The sequence below is a fragment of the Paramormyrops kingsleyae genome, chromosome 23, assembly GCF_048594095.1.
Source record: "Paramormyrops kingsleyae isolate MSU_618 chromosome 23, PKINGS_0.4, whole genome shotgun sequence".
Classification (NCBI taxonomy): Eukaryota; Metazoa; Chordata; class Actinopteri; order Osteoglossiformes; family Mormyridae; genus Paramormyrops; species Paramormyrops kingsleyae.
In genome coordinates, this window is record NC_132819.1 from 1,955,915 (window position 1) to 1,971,311 (window position 15,397).

General features: G+C 40.5%; 1 protein-coding gene across 7 annotated transcripts in view; it reads left to right on the forward strand.

Moving 5' to 3' along the window:
• Positions 1-2,065: 2,065 nt before the first annotated feature.
• LOC111858202 (histone-lysine N-methyltransferase ASH1L-like) overlaps positions 2,066-15,397 on the forward strand; it is a 79,294-nt gene continuing 65,962 nt past the window's right edge. The window contains exons 1-5 of one of the 7 annotated variants that reach the window (XM_072705607.1): positions 2,067-3,295; positions 9,484-9,660; positions 9,780-9,828; positions 11,048-11,132; positions 11,297-12,038. In XM_072705607.1, coding sequence (XP_072561708.1) covers positions 11,478-12,038 — 561 coding nt within the window. In that variant the 5' untranslated portion in view covers positions 2,067-3,295; positions 9,484-9,660; positions 9,780-9,828; positions 11,048-11,132; positions 11,297-11,477. Of the gene's footprint in view, positions 3,296-9,483; positions 9,661-9,779; positions 9,829-11,047; positions 11,133-11,296; positions 12,039-15,397 lie in introns of all 7 variants that reach the window. The other 6 variants (XR_011984933.1, XM_072705606.1, XM_072705608.1 and 3 more) reach the window with 6 other exon arrangements.

Consider the following 15,397-nt stretch of genomic DNA (forward strand, 5'->3'; position numbering starts at 1 on the left):
GCTGTTAATCACGACTTCCCAGTAAGAGCAAACTTCAGAGCAAAGGCCTACATGTTCCACAAATTATAATATACATATAATAGTCATCAATAATGTTGAAAACCATGGACAGATTTAGAAGGCAATAATTGCACATAATTCACTTTAAGACCAGTGTCATATGAAAATCGATATTCTTTAAAGCTAATTATAGTTTTGAAAGGGACTTATGTGTCCCTCACATGCTCTTCAGGTAATTTAGTGTGTCTGCTTATCTTGGATGTGATAGCATGTTCTTGTCAGAGTGTGCAGTGCCAAGCCAGTGCGCCACCTGGAGGGCACTTTGGCTGATGTCATGATGAACTCCAGATCGCTGCAATTCTGATCAAAGAAGTAGGTCTGTTTTACGGGGACAGATGGAAACGGAGATCGCTGTATGAAGCCAGAAGACTGTACAGTACTGAGTTAGTGTACAGCTATAACCGCTGCTGGTCGCTCGTTACAGCAGATGGAGGCTGGATGGGGGGGAGGCTTGGATGTCAGTGGAAATTGCAGCAAGGTTCTGCCAAGTGGATCAAGACTGCGATTGTGGTGCAGGAAGGAATCAGTATTGAGTGAAGGGGTTTCACAGGGACCTGTTATGGAATGTTATAAAAGTGGATTCACCAAATGTAGATTTGGTTTTTTAATTATTTGTATTTCCATTGCTCTTGAAAGACAGCTAGTTTGGTTCTGACCTGAAGGAAAGTGGAGTGGGTTCATGAAATATGGAAAAACCTGAGCCTGCAAGCTGGCAAATTAAACCAGTGTGCACTGGGCTATGATATTTAAGCCTTTAAATGCTATTAAGAAAGTAATACAACAGACTACAGAGGGCACTGTGAAAATAACCACAGGACACAGGAAAAAATTAGCTGTAGAAAAAAATAAGCATGGGGTGGGGCTTGTTCTTTAAGATTCAAGATTCAAAATTCAAGATTCAAAGAACTTTATTAATCCCAAAGGGAAATTGCTTTGTCTTGGTTATACAGTTGCTCTGATTAATTTACTGGGAAGAAAGGAAAAAAAAGGAAATAGTTTAGGAAAAAGTATTAGAATGGAAAAATATAGATATAAAAATTTAAAGAAAAATACCAATAAGTAGAAGTAAAATATAATAAAATTCAATTAAATATAGCACACATGTTTAGTAATGCACTAGAAATGCCGTGTAGATAAGGAGAAATATTGCACAAATGTAACAGTCAGATATTGCACATGGAACATTAGTTGAGAAATGAGGTAGCAATAGATGGACTCTGGAATTTACAGACCGCCTTTGATTAGTTCATCTATTTTCATGTTCTTAAGTGGCCATATTTCTTAAAGGTGGCATGAAGACTCTCAGTATAGAAAAGCCAAATGGTATAGCTGTTTGAAATAATCAGCATATCCCAAGAGATCTCCAGAGGTAATCATTTCTGAAAATCTGTACCTCAGTTTTTAAGTGGGTAATCAGTCATGGAGAATTAAAGGTGTTTCTGCTTTTCGTATTAGTACCAAAGTGTTGATGACGGCTTTGTATCATGGCGGCCAATTTAAGATCAACAGCAAAAGTTGTTCTGATTGTAGTCACAATAAAAATAACTAGATGGCTCTTTTTCTGAGTGACATCTATGATGATTATTTAGAAATAAATTTTAGGTTACTATTTATATATTTAGCTTTACTTCCTGAGAATATCTTCTTGCTGCGTTACATATTGATTGGAGAATTATTATTATTATTATTATTATAATAAAGGAGTGTCGGTCAGCAGGGGTAACGAATATCTCATGGGCATGGACATTTAGTCACAGGCAAGATTATTATTATTATTATTATTATTAATAATAATAATAATAATAATAATAATAATAATTCCCACTGTAATCATAACTGTTCTGTTTTTTTTCGGGAACACAAGGCAACACCGTTAAAATATTCAACATTTTTTTCTGAATAGAACAAAACCAATAAGTCTAATAATTAAATCAAGTAAAATAAAGGGAAGAAAGTGAAAAAGTCGTATGAGGCTTTTCCAGCCCTCCCCTCCTCCTTCGCCCGGCTGGCCTCCCTCCCTGTTCCTGGGAGAATGCCAGTGGTTTGCTGACAGAATTTATACGGGCTCAGCAGAGAGGAGGCCAGGATTTGTGAAGGAGGCCCGCTCCGCTTCGACTCGGTTCGGCTAAGGTACAATGCGTGCCCCGAGTGAGATCGGTGACATGGGAGATTGGACGAGCGACAATCGATGTGAGAACGACAAGGCGTGAAAGAGAAGAAATTGACGGGGAGATCCATTTCGGGGCACAGTTGATTTAACACAGCCGCCATTTTGTTGTCACTTCATGTTTTTTTTCCCTTTTTCAAAATGTAAAATTTTCTTGCTCGAAAGCTAATTTATCAAGGAAATCGCCACCGGTTTGTGCTACTTTAATTGTATTTAATTGTTGACTTTCCCAAAGTGGACGGCTCTTGGACTTCCACCATCACAGCACAGTGCCTATGTATATGATAGAAGGAAGGGTAGCTAGCTAGCTTGATTTATTAAAAAAAAGATGTAACTACTTAAACGCCTGACAAGAGAGATGGCATAGATACAGCTTGCACTAGCACACCAAAGCTCACATGTTGCAGCATTGCCGGTTAGACGTGAGATGCTGTCATTGTGTATTATACTGGCACTCTGATTAAGAAATAAACATTATCTCAGCGCCCTGAATGAACTGTTGGAACGGAGAACAGCTGCGAGGAAACCACTTACAGTATCGACCTACCGTTGGGGGAGAGAAGAATCAACAATCATCTGGTTGATCGGACGACATTTCTACGGATGCTTGGTGCTAACATTTAGCGCGCATTATTTTCTAATTTCTGATCTGTGTGGTGGTGGTGGTGGTCAGGGGATACATTTCCCCTGTCACAATGTCTACTGGGACGTGAGCGTTGCATGGCCGAATTCCTAGTTGGTCACCTACAACTACCTTTTTTTCAATTTTTATCATTAAAAACCTTTTACCTCGATGACACACTGAGGTGTTTGCATTATGCCAAGGATGAGGACCCTTCGGTAAAGCGTGATTCATACCTACCAATTCTGATGGACACGTCAGTTTATTATTTTTGTCGGTCGCATCATTTAGGATGTTTGTCTAATCGCTCTGAAGAGACCTTTTTGGCATTATTTGGACAAAACGGCAGTTGCAGCAAACACGACTACTATGTTGATGCGCAGTAACGGGATTTCACTCAAAATGATGTGAGCATTGCATTTTATTAATTTTTGGGACTCTTCAAGGTGAGCAAAACCTTACTTCGTCATTATCAATGTAACGGTTCAATTGTTTCTGAAGTCTCCGTGAATGCAGCTTTGCTTACAGAACTGTAGTCAGCGTCTTTTTTGGAAAGCGAAGTAATTTAACGAATATTACTAGGCAGGTCGATGGCTGGGTAATCTACCACCTTCCACAATCAGTCTGCGCAGTTAGCTGCACTGTATCCTGCTGATTCTAGACCGTATCAAAATAAATGGTGTAATGACGATCATGCTCCGCTATTATTTAATTTTATGGTTATATAGATCTTGAGTTGGCTATAAAAACAGTGCATATGTGACATTTGGCATGCAGTTCATAGACTGCCTTGCGTTTTCCTCGCTGTGGTTGACCCCTGGGGTGCGACAGCGCGCGCATTTGGGGCGCCCCGCAGCACTGCACGGGGACGCCGACGATGACGCTGCCGGTAAAAGCCCTGCGCGCATTCCTCACCTGCGAGTCGCAGAGGTGATCACGTGGCCGCGGGTGCGCGCGCAGCCGGCGGCGGAATGCGGGGGAGCCTCAAGTCCTAGCATCCGTGTAACATCGCACCCATATCTCACGTGCATCATTCACAAATGGCTAATGGGGGATAATATCCAGCTACTGATGATGATAAATAAATAAATCGCAGGGCCCTGATGGCATCTTACCTATAGTTTTAAAAGAGATGAGGGATATTATTAGCCAACCTTTAACTTTAATATTCCAGAAATCGTTATCTGCGGGTGTGGTACCTTCAGATTGGAAGCATGCTAATATAACACCCATATTCAAAAAAGGGGATAGAAGTAATCCAGCAAACTGTAGGCCAATCAGTTTAACTAGCATTACTGGAAAAATAATAGAAGCTATAATCCAAGTGAAAATGCTAGATTACCTGGATGCAAATAACATTCTGAGGGATAGCCAACATGGATTTAGGAGAGGTAGATCCTGTTTAACGAATCTACTTGAGTTCTTTGAGGAAGCTACAAGTGAAATTGATCACAAAAAGGTCTACGATGTGATTTACTTAGATTTCCAGAAGGCCTTTGATGTTGTCCCCCACAAACGGCTCTTGCTAAAGCTCAAAGCTGCAGGGATTTTAGGAACTGTGGCAGCTTGGATCGAAAACTGATTAACCGACAGGAAGCAGCGAGTAGTTATTAGAGGCACAATGTCACAGTGGGCCTGAGTTCATAGTGGGGTACCGCAGGGTTCAATTTTAGGACCACTATTGTTCCTAATTTATATTAATGATATTGACACAAATACATACAGTAAACTGGTTAAATTTGCAGACAACACCAAGGTGGGTGGTGTAGCAGATACTGATCTAGCAGCAGAGAGGCTACAACGGGATCTGGATTTAATTAACGACTGGGCTGATACTTGGCAGATGAAATTTAACACAGATAAATGTAAGGTAATCCATACAGGGAGCAGAAATATAAAGTACAGATATTTTATGGGTTCCACTGAAATAAAAGTACTCGATTAAGAGAAAGATCTTGGTTTGTATGTTGATGCTTCCATTTCCCACTCTCGCCAGTGTGGGGAAGCAATAAAAAAGGCGAATAGAATGTTGGGTTATATCTCTAGGTGTGTGGAGTTTAAGTCAAGGGAGGTGATGTTACATTTATATAATTCCTTGGTAAGACCCCACCTAGAATATTGTATGCAAGTTTGGTCACCATACCTTAAGAAGGACATTGCTACCTTAGAAAAGGTGCAACGGAGGGCTACGAGAATGATTCCTGGTCTTAGAGGAATGTCTTATGAGGAGAGGTTAGCTGAGCTAAATCTGTTTAGTCTTGAGCAAAGGAGACTAAGGGAGGACATGATCCAGGTCTATAAGATTCTAACGGGTCTGGATGCTGTTCAGCCAAATGGCTATTTCAATATTAGTTTAAATACTAGAACTCGTGGCCATAAGTGGAAATTAGTGGGAGAACATTTTAAAACAAATTTGAGGAAGCACTTCTTTACACAGCGTGTAGTTAGAGTATGGAATAGTCTTCCTGCTAGTGTAGCGGAAGCTAAAACCCTGGGTTCCTTTAAATCAGAGCTAGATAAAATTTTAACAACTCTGAGTTATTAGTTTGATGAGATTGATGGGCCGAATGGCCCCCTCTCGTTTGTAAATTTCTTATGTTCTTATTTCTTTTAGAAGTTATTACATCAATAAGTTTTACGCTGTTATTATTATTATTATTATTTTTGTTGTTGTTATTATTATAAGCAGTAGTGGTGGTCATAATATTTATTTTAATGATACATGAAACCATTTTTACTGAGTTCGATTATACTTAGACGATCATGCCAATAGTGTGCTCTCTCTTCGCTGTCATCCTCATTTAACCTTATTTTCAGTCTGGTTCATTGGATGCTTTTTCAACACTTGTTTTGAAAGTGTTCTTTGAAACAAGGCTTTTAATTTAAACTGATTTTAAATTTAGATTTGATCAAGCGGTTTTGGGGTATGAAATATGTTTCTTTTATTTCTTTATTTTTATTAGTAAAGAAGCTAACTGAATGATTGACTAACTGAAAGTGTTTAATTGATTAAGACCGCACTTTTCAACCTAGTCCTTGGCAGCCCCCTGACAGATATTAGTATTCTTAATTGTTTATTTAGTGTGAAATGTTCACAATGTGGCACACACACACATCTTAGTGTAATTCAGAGACACCAGTGAACCTATAGTCACGGAGTTTGGTTAATTCTAAATCGCCCATTGTATGTCTGTGTGCCCTGCAATGGCCTGAAATCCTGGGTGCACTTCAGCCTTGTGCCCTTTGCTCCTGGGATCCATTAGGGGCCCCCATTACCCTGACCAGCATCAGTGGTTATAGGGTGATACAGCTGATATTAATGATGGGGACATAAAAATTGTAGTACAGTTACCAATAATTAGAGTATGGCTTGTCTGAGGCCTTTGGTGCCTTCTGTGTGTTTGAGCAGACTAAGGGTGCTGAGTGTTTATCATTACTGCCCCTTGGTCTTTGTTTGGCTTCATGTCACCTCTTTAATGGGATTGCTGTGTCTTGCCTGACTTGCTCTCTGCCTTCTTTCTCTCAGTATATATATATGATTTTTTCATCAGCTGCCTCTCTGTTTTCTCTTTCATACAAACCTTTGATGCTGGCCCTGCTTGAGGGCTTTCTGGACTGGGGTCAGTATTGGGATGATAATGGCTGTTCATTTTGGTGCTACACTGTGTGTGCTCAGATTTAGAACTGGAATGTAAATGGCCACAAACGGGACTCGCTGGCTTATATAAGTCTTTCATCTGTAAGGTAGTTTGTCTGTCAGTCTGCCTGCTGACGCATGGTTTACAGTCAGTACTCTCATCAGCCTTTGGTCCTTTAATGGCTTGTCCCAGCAGGAGAACAAGTCACCGTCTGTCACACTGCCAGTTCAGTCCCTACAGGATTTCACTGAGTTTCTTTTGTGATTGTTGCAACCAAAAATGCTTGATTTTGCAGCAGCTTTTCTCAAAATTTGCAATGCAGCTTGTGGAGTTTCTGTGAATGCGATTAAAACACAAAAAATGCCAAAAGTCTTGTATTTTGTTTGGTTACTTATGATTAATGTTAGGACTGGGTAGAAGTTTAGATTGGGGTTAGGGTTATGCCCATATAAATTAATGGAGAGTACACATAAAGATATAGATTTTTAATCTGTGTGTGTGTGTGTGTGTGTTTGCCCTGTGATGGTGTGGCCTGTGCTGCAGTTTCCCCCTAATACTGTATTGGATAAGCTGAAAGATGAATGGATCATATGTAGAATTTTAATGAGAAAGGAGCCTCATGTTTTGCTGGGGATGATGTCCCATAATGCGGTACTCATCCTAATAGCGATTATTGTAAGAGATTTTCTCACTTGAGGCAAATTTGGTTGCTTGGTGTTATTTTTTAATATGTAAAGCAACATCTTTCCTTTGACGTGCAACAAATGCAGTGGAGCTTTAGAAGGGCGTGCTTTGGTGAAAAGGAGAATTTCCATCTTGACAGCGATGTGCCTGGAGAGTGAGGGAAGAGACATTGAAATGCAATCTTATGAAATGCAGCGACTCAACCACAATGTCTGCGTGACCTCACTGCAGCTTCACTGTAAGGCAGAGCCGACAAAAAGCTTATATCTCTCTGAAGGTAGAAGAGGACTGTCCTAATCTTCTTTAATCATTAAGCACTCCCTTCTGGCTTGTATATTTTTAGCCTCCGCTTCAGTCTGACCTACCACAGCAGCTACTATTTTTATCCAGCAGCAAATTGGAGGAAATGGTATAAATGTGCTCATAATAACACTAAGTGTGGCGGGAATTAAATGGATGGAATAAGTGAATGAGTTTGATTGAAGAATGGGATGGAAAGAGCATATGTGAAAGAGAGCGGGGTGGAGGGCTAAATATGTGTTCAATTCCATGGAACACAGTTCCTCTAGTCTTACTGTTCTGCCTGGAGTCCAAAGAAGTGGGGAGACAGGGAGTGGATGGGGAGAGGAGGGGCAGTGGAGGCGGAGGAAGCAAGGGAATAGCAGGCAGTAGTACATGTGAAGGAGATGAGCGGTGAGGGCTGGGAGGTAGCAGTGCAAGTCACATCCTGGAAATTAAGGCCTCATGAGCACCAAGGTGTCAGCCGCTGGGGGGCACATACGTCATGCTTCAGATAGAATCAGAGGGAAGCATCAGCTGAGTCTGACAGGCCAAGGCGACATCGCTAAACAGGGGCACACAAGAAGCCATTTCGGGAGGAGAGCACAGTATCCGTCAGTATACTGTGCCGCCCAAAGGGATTTACTGAGTCCTTTGCAAAACGCAACTAAAACTCATTATTAAGAAGCAGAATCTGAATTTTTGATTCAAGCGCAGTTAAAGGGGCCCTGTTATGCTTTTCTGGTTTTTTCCTTACCTTTAGTTTGTTATATAGCTTTATGTATGGTATATACATATAGCTTTATGTATGGTAAATGGTCTTCAAATTCTTAAGGCCCAAAGTACCTGCCAAAGGGAGTAACTCCCACCACAGAAACTCCTCTTCTCTAATTTGCCTGATACGCATTGTTGGAATTCCTGCCCTTACTTCTGTGGCATGGTGAGGTCACCATGCAACATAATCCTTATTGGCTCCCTACTTGCAAGGATCTATCTGCTGACTGTAAGATAGGGGCAGAACGTATAGGACAAGTTGACCAATCAGGGCACACTGGGCTCATCGGGGGTGGAGGTTAAAGCTCTAAAAGAATGTTTTAGACAGAATGAATAGAAATGTCCAGTACGAGAAAATGAATGTGTTTTTGGAACAATGAAGTATGTAAACCTATTCTAGTAGGCCCCAAAATAGAATTGTGAACAGTGAAAATAAGCATAATAGGGCCCCTTTAATTACATGAAAGCTTGTTTACCTTTTTGTGTTTCATGTGTTTTGAGATGTCCTGTGCAGTACAAGTTACAGTATGGGTTGGCTATCAAATGTTTTTTTTATGTACAAGGTATTTTAGCACGGGTGGTGACCTAAAATCCAAAACTTAAACCTCAAATTGATACTGAAATGTAAATAGTTTTTCGTAGGTTTTGGTAACTGCTTCAGCATAGCTTGCTTTCAGATACATACATTATATTCTGATCTTGACTTTTGATTATGCCCTGTTTAAATTGTATACTGCATTATTAAGTTTTTTTTGTTTGTTTATTAAACATTTTTGGTTTGTGATCCTTTCAGCTTGTGACCAGTATGAAAGGGATCAGCAGTGATAATCGCAGCTCGCTTCCTTATCCAGGATGCATACAGTTCTTGGATTAAGGGTGGCTGCAGTCAATGACCAGATCAGATGATGTCCTGTATTATCTTTTTAGATCAGGCCATTTCTATGTTGAGCCAGATAGTAAAAGAGGCTGTGAGGATGGTCTCAGCTACTGCTGTGTATGACAGAACTAGTATAGGTTTGAGAAGACTGAATTTCCCATGCTGCCGTAGGAAGATAATTTTTTGCTGCCCTTTTATGATGATATTTGATAGATATCCATCCCATTTTATGGTTTAGTTAACAATGACTTTGATACAAGGTTTGAAACAGCCGTTTTCTCACAACATTAAGAAGTGGCTCTAAATGTATTATCTATACCTGACCAAAAATCACCATGGCCCAGCATGTTGTACAGAGACCCTTTTCGTGTGCCTTCCCCAGGACGGCCTCTGGCTTCGATGGTATTAAGCTTCTGACTCCGACAGTTCCTACTGAAATCATGCAGTGAAGAGATGGCAGAGGCCTGATGCTCCATCTACCAGAAATCTTTGGACACACATACTGTTCCTTCCTCCTGGAAAAACTCCATTATTGTTCTTGTTCTTAAAAAAGCATGCTGTAAGGAAAATAACTACTATTGATCAGTTGCTTTGACTTCAGTAGTTATGAAATGTTTTTAGAAAATTATTATGAACCTTTTGAAAACAGAAATAAGATGTTCACTAGACCCCTTTCAGTTTGCTTACAGGTGTAATAACTGATGATGCTGTCACATTCTTAGGATATGTAAGTTTTTCAAAGTGTCCAAAATCAAGTTGTCTGTATTTATATAGCACATTTAAATTACAGCAGGTGTCACCCAAAGTGCTGCACAATTAACTAAGCTAAGACACATTTAAACAATTAAATGTAACACTTTACTTGTTGGGCCATAAATACTTAGTAATAAATCAGTTAGTACTGAACTACAACTTATGAACAAATCATGAACGAATATAGTTTCTACTTGAGATCAGATGCATCACGATTCATTAATGACGACATCAGTATTTCACTTGTTATTCATTACTTCCTCAATTCCTTACTACTTCTCTCAGTAGTTTACAATGGTTTACAGAATTAAAATATATAGTAACAAATATAGTAACTGCTTGGGATGAAAGATGCACCATTATTCATTAATGATGAATTAATATGAGATCAGTATTTAACATGCTATGCATTACTTTTTCCTTCAGTAGTACAAAGTCTTAGGAAATTAGCAGATAATGGGAACATATAGTAACTGCTTGGGATGAGAGATGCATCATGATTCTTTAATGATGAACAAACATGACATCAGTATTTCACTTGTGTTATTCGTGACTTGTTCCTTCAGTACTTCACAAAGGTTTGCAGAATTAACAGATATAGTTACAGCTACAGTAACTTTGAGATAAAACATGTTTCACAATTCATTAATGATGAATTAACATGAGATCAGTATGTAACTAAGACTTAGTTTGTGGTTACTTAATACATAAGTAATAGTATAATACTATATTAGTGCCCCGTCAAGTAAAGTGTTACCCAATGAAAAAGACAGGGTAAAAAGCCAAAACTAAGTATTTTAAAGCAGAAGATAAAATGATTGGCTAACAGATTAAAAAGCTATAAGGAGAAAAACAACCAACTGAGAGCATGACAGAATAAACCAAGACAATAAAATGAGACAGGACAGGTGGCTTAAAACAGTCTTTAGAGTGCCTGAAACCCCTGGGAAAATAAATAATGGCTAATATGACTTTAACATATCTACTGTGAGGTATAACATTGTAGGATACCCATTTAGTTGGCTGAGCAAATCTGGGTACTTTAGCTTGTTGAGTTTTTAATTTTATAATTTGGCTTGTTGTGGACCTCTACACACACGGATGTGATTGTTAGAAGAAACCTATTCTTGAAGTCCATTGTAGTATTGCCTTTTGGTATCTCTGATCCCTTTCTCCTCTGTGTTTTTCACCAGTTTGAATAAATCCCAGCGGCCACTTCTAAAGGCTTCCTCCTTCTCATTATGCAGGCGTCTGAAGTTTGCTCAGGTGGATGTTGAGGTGACTCATGTTATGCAACTCACTCAAGGGTACAGCTGTACTTCGCGTGAATCCTGGTTCAAGATCCAGGCACTTAGTTTGTGGAGCTGAGTTTCCTTGTCGAAATTCACTAGGACTGTTTCTCTGTCACAAAGATGGCTGATCTATACTTTTCATCTCTCCAGTTTGAATGACAGTGAAAGAAGACCATTCCTTTGGAAGACATGTGTCTCCAGTGAAGGAGGATTGCTGCTTCATCACTGATCATCACCTTCAGCCTCCCAGCCTTGATTTTGTTCTTCCCCAGTGTTCCTTAGAACGCATAAACCTTCAAAACCCTTTATAAGTTTTTCCCTCAAATCATTGATGGATCAGAGGACTCAGGGGGGGCCTGAAGCTGTGCCCCCCCTCCCACTTACAGCTCCTTCAGGAGTGGGAGAGGAAGGAGAGCTGTGTGGGAAGATGGAGGTGGAGAAGCAAGAGGAGGAAAAAGGGACAGCCCTGCCAGATGCCAGCAAATTGAGGAGTGGCCCCAACGACCAGAAACCCTTACAGCCTCAGTTCTCTGTTAAGGAGACCACCCTTTCAGAAGGGGGGGTCCGGCTCAAAATTGGGCTCCAAGCCAAACGCACAAAGAAACCTCCCAAGATCTTGGAGAACTATGTATGCAGACCGGCCATCAGGACATGTGTGCGGCCTGGTCCTGGGCGCGGAGGTGGGGGCGGGGTCAGTGGTGGGCGGGGTGGCAGCGTCGGAATGGGCATCAAGCACGCATACAGCCCTCTGCAGAACCTCACCTACAGCCCAAATACCAGCCAGCCACCCCTTCCTTCCTCATCTCTATCTGCCGCCACACCTGCTCCTCCTCCTCTTGCTCCACCTGCTACCCCACCAACCCCAGTCCATGGGGAGGCTCCAGGAAAAAGGGTGAGTTGAAAGAAGCACCTTGATGCATTGTCACAGATTCTGTCTGACTGTCGTGTCGTGCAACCTAATATCTAGCCTTCTGTGGTCAGTCGATGAAAAGCAGATCACTTTTAATGTGTTTTATTTTTAAATTTAGCTCTCTGGAATAGATACTGCCAGTTTATGTCTACATATTTTAAAACTACTAATTGCATAGACAATTACTGATTCATTAAAGACCCCTATGAAAGATACCAGGAGACACCATGGTATCTGGAATAGAGTTACCAGGAATTATTCCTGAATCTGGTGAGTACCAGGTGACTGAGCCTCCCAGGGAACGCCTCAGCCAGTATAATTGATAGAAAGGTATTGACTGTAGCTGGCCTTACCTCCACACACAGTGTGGGCTCTGGAACCAAAGCTCTTCATTGAGTGTCTCCTGCTCTGGAGTTGCCAAGGACCTCAGGCAGGTGTTGGGGTTGGGGGGGGGGGGGGGGGGGCTGTGCATGCCCTGCCCCAGGCTGTGGGTGTACAGAGTAGCCTTTGCTCATTGTGTGTGGAGTGGAGCTCTTCATGTTTTGCATGAGTTTGCCCTGGTTGCTCCTTGTATTTCTCTGGTGCTCAGATTTTTTGTGGGTATGCTCTGGTTCTACCTGGGCTTTTTCCAGGTATTCACAGATACTTCCCAGTGCTTGCCAGTTTTCCCTGGGTACTCCCTGGATTCCCTGAGGTGATATCCATTTTCTCCCGGGTAGAGCTGAATAATGAATCGCAATTCTTCTGACAGATATTGCGATTGCAATTTGATTTGTGATTTTTTTTTAAGTCAAGCATCAGTTCAATAATCAGTATATAATATATTTAGAACATATGACGCAGCATTACCATATGGGATTCCATCAAAATAGTAATTGATCTATATTTTAATGCAAGGATGACTTCAACATGTGAATTGCTTCCAGAATGTTTTTTTTTTTTTTTTAATTACCAGAGAACAATCAAACATAAACATCTGTCACATAAGCTGTCACTATGTTAAGTTAAATAAAGTACAGTAATAATAATAAAAATAAAACAACAGTAAGAAAAAAACAAAATTCTGTATGGACCCCTAATAGTTATGGAGTTAGGGGTGGGCGATATAACCAGAAGCAATTTTCTACCTCGATAACGATATATATCACAATATACTGTAGCAATTTGTATCTGGAAATGCATAAATAAAAATTCAAACACAAAGAAACTTTTATATAATGTAATTTTATTTAAACTGTGAATTGCAGCATTACTTTAAGTAAAAAAACAACCATACTATTTACTGCAATGTATTATGCTGCATTTTTTTACTTTGGCCATATTCGTTTGGATGCTTGGATTTGAGATGATACAAAAGGTTTGACGTGTTTCCACCGCTTGCTAAAACAGTGCTCTTGCATACCTTGCAAATCACGTTTGTCTCATTCGTATCACTTTTCCCAGGGCTAGACATAAGCCGCGGCACCGCGGCCAATGGCCGTCGTGCCTTTCAAAATTGGCCGCACGCCTCCTCAAAATTGAAGTACCTTACGGCCAAGATTGGCCTGCCTTTAATGTTTGTCTGGCCGTATGCCCCCTTTTTACCGAAAGTAACGTTCATTACACAAAAGACTTGCGCACGACACGGTCCACTTTACCTCGTCAACAATCGATGCATCTGTACTGAACCCGAACCCAACCTTCGATACGAGAAACGAGGTCGACCCGCACATCTCGTAATTCCCAACTACTGAATGAACCGCAATGAATTCTGGACTAATACGATCATGTGTTCGTCGCATGATTGGCTAGTACGGTATGTATCGTCCAGCCTACTATGGAGCCACAGCAATGACAATGGTGCATCATCGGGGGTTACATTTTTGATTGGAAAAGCCATCCGACGGTTTCCGAATAACAGATAGGTGTCCTTTTCGGTAATCATCGTGTAGTTGTCGTCTGCTGCTTATGCTGTCACCATGCCTCGCAAAGATCGAGAACGTAAAATAAAGCAAGCTGAACTCGCGGCTACTGCCGCAAAATGTTGCAAATTATCTACTTTGTTCAGGTAAGTGTCAGATGGTGTTGTAAAAAAACATTTGCCGAGGCAGAGCAGATTTGACTCAGAGAAGTACCAAGCTCTGCTGGGAGGATATAGGACTGGTAGCGTGCAGTGTGCAAAAAACGAACGTCAAGTCAATCGTCATGTACACTAAAAGAATACGGGTGTTCTGAGCAAACAAATACAAAAATATTGACGGCTCCTTTATTGTTGGATTTTGCTTTTTGAAATAAAGCTATATATATATCTATAAATATATATATATATATATTCTGTCTCAAATCGAAGGTCGTATTGCGTAGGTTGTCTAAACTTGGTAATTACAGTAATTTTGGCCTTGTGCCCAGGCTTAATGGCCTTGTGCCCTAGAAAAAATATGAATAGCCAAGGCCAAAGTGGCTGTGCCCTCCTAAATCCTTATGTCTAGCCCTGTTTTCCTATACCCAAACCAATTCCACACCACAGACGATGCACCTTTTTTCTTTACAATCTCCTCGTTGTTGGTTTCGTCACATGTAAGCAAACTCACCGCTGCACCGTCTTCTTCCATTGTCGAAGTGAAAGTGTATTACGTGGTTACCTAACGTGCAATGTCACGTGATCTTATTCGCGATTAAGAAGATAGACCAAAATCTCTATCAGTTGACAAATTTCTACCGGTTAGTCGTGTCTACCGGCATATCGCCCACCCCTATATGGAGTGATTATTATGACAGAATTCTGTGATTGTGTAAAATATATTTATGTACTTGTAATTTAGTTTTGTACACCTGTGCAGAGATTTGTGCATTTTATATTTTAGTTTTGTGTACTCGTGCAGAAATATAATTGTACAGTGGAAACCGCTTATAGTCTACTGCTTATGGATCAACCAGCTGGGGACACAATCATTACCAATACTATTGAATAATTTGCTTATAGTAATCAAGTACAGTGGTACCTCGGTTCTCGAACTTAATCCGTTTCGGACTTCGGATCGAATCCTAAAAAGTTCGAGTTCTGATCTAATTTTTCCCATAAGAAATAATAGAAAACCAATTAATTGGTTCCCGGCCCCCGAAATTACACCTAAATGTTTTTTTTTTTTTTTTTTTTTTTTTAGCATTTAAACACAAAATGAACAGGATAAAACAAGAAGAGCATTTTTTTCTTAATGGCTTCCAAAACGATAAAGATCTTATCCCAACATTACCCCTGTCCTGCTCCGACCGTCCGCTCCTTCCGTGTGCCACGCCCCCTCGTTAACCTCGTGTGGGATCCCCATGTGATCAGCTGTTTCTGGTTGTTGTCATTAGTCCTC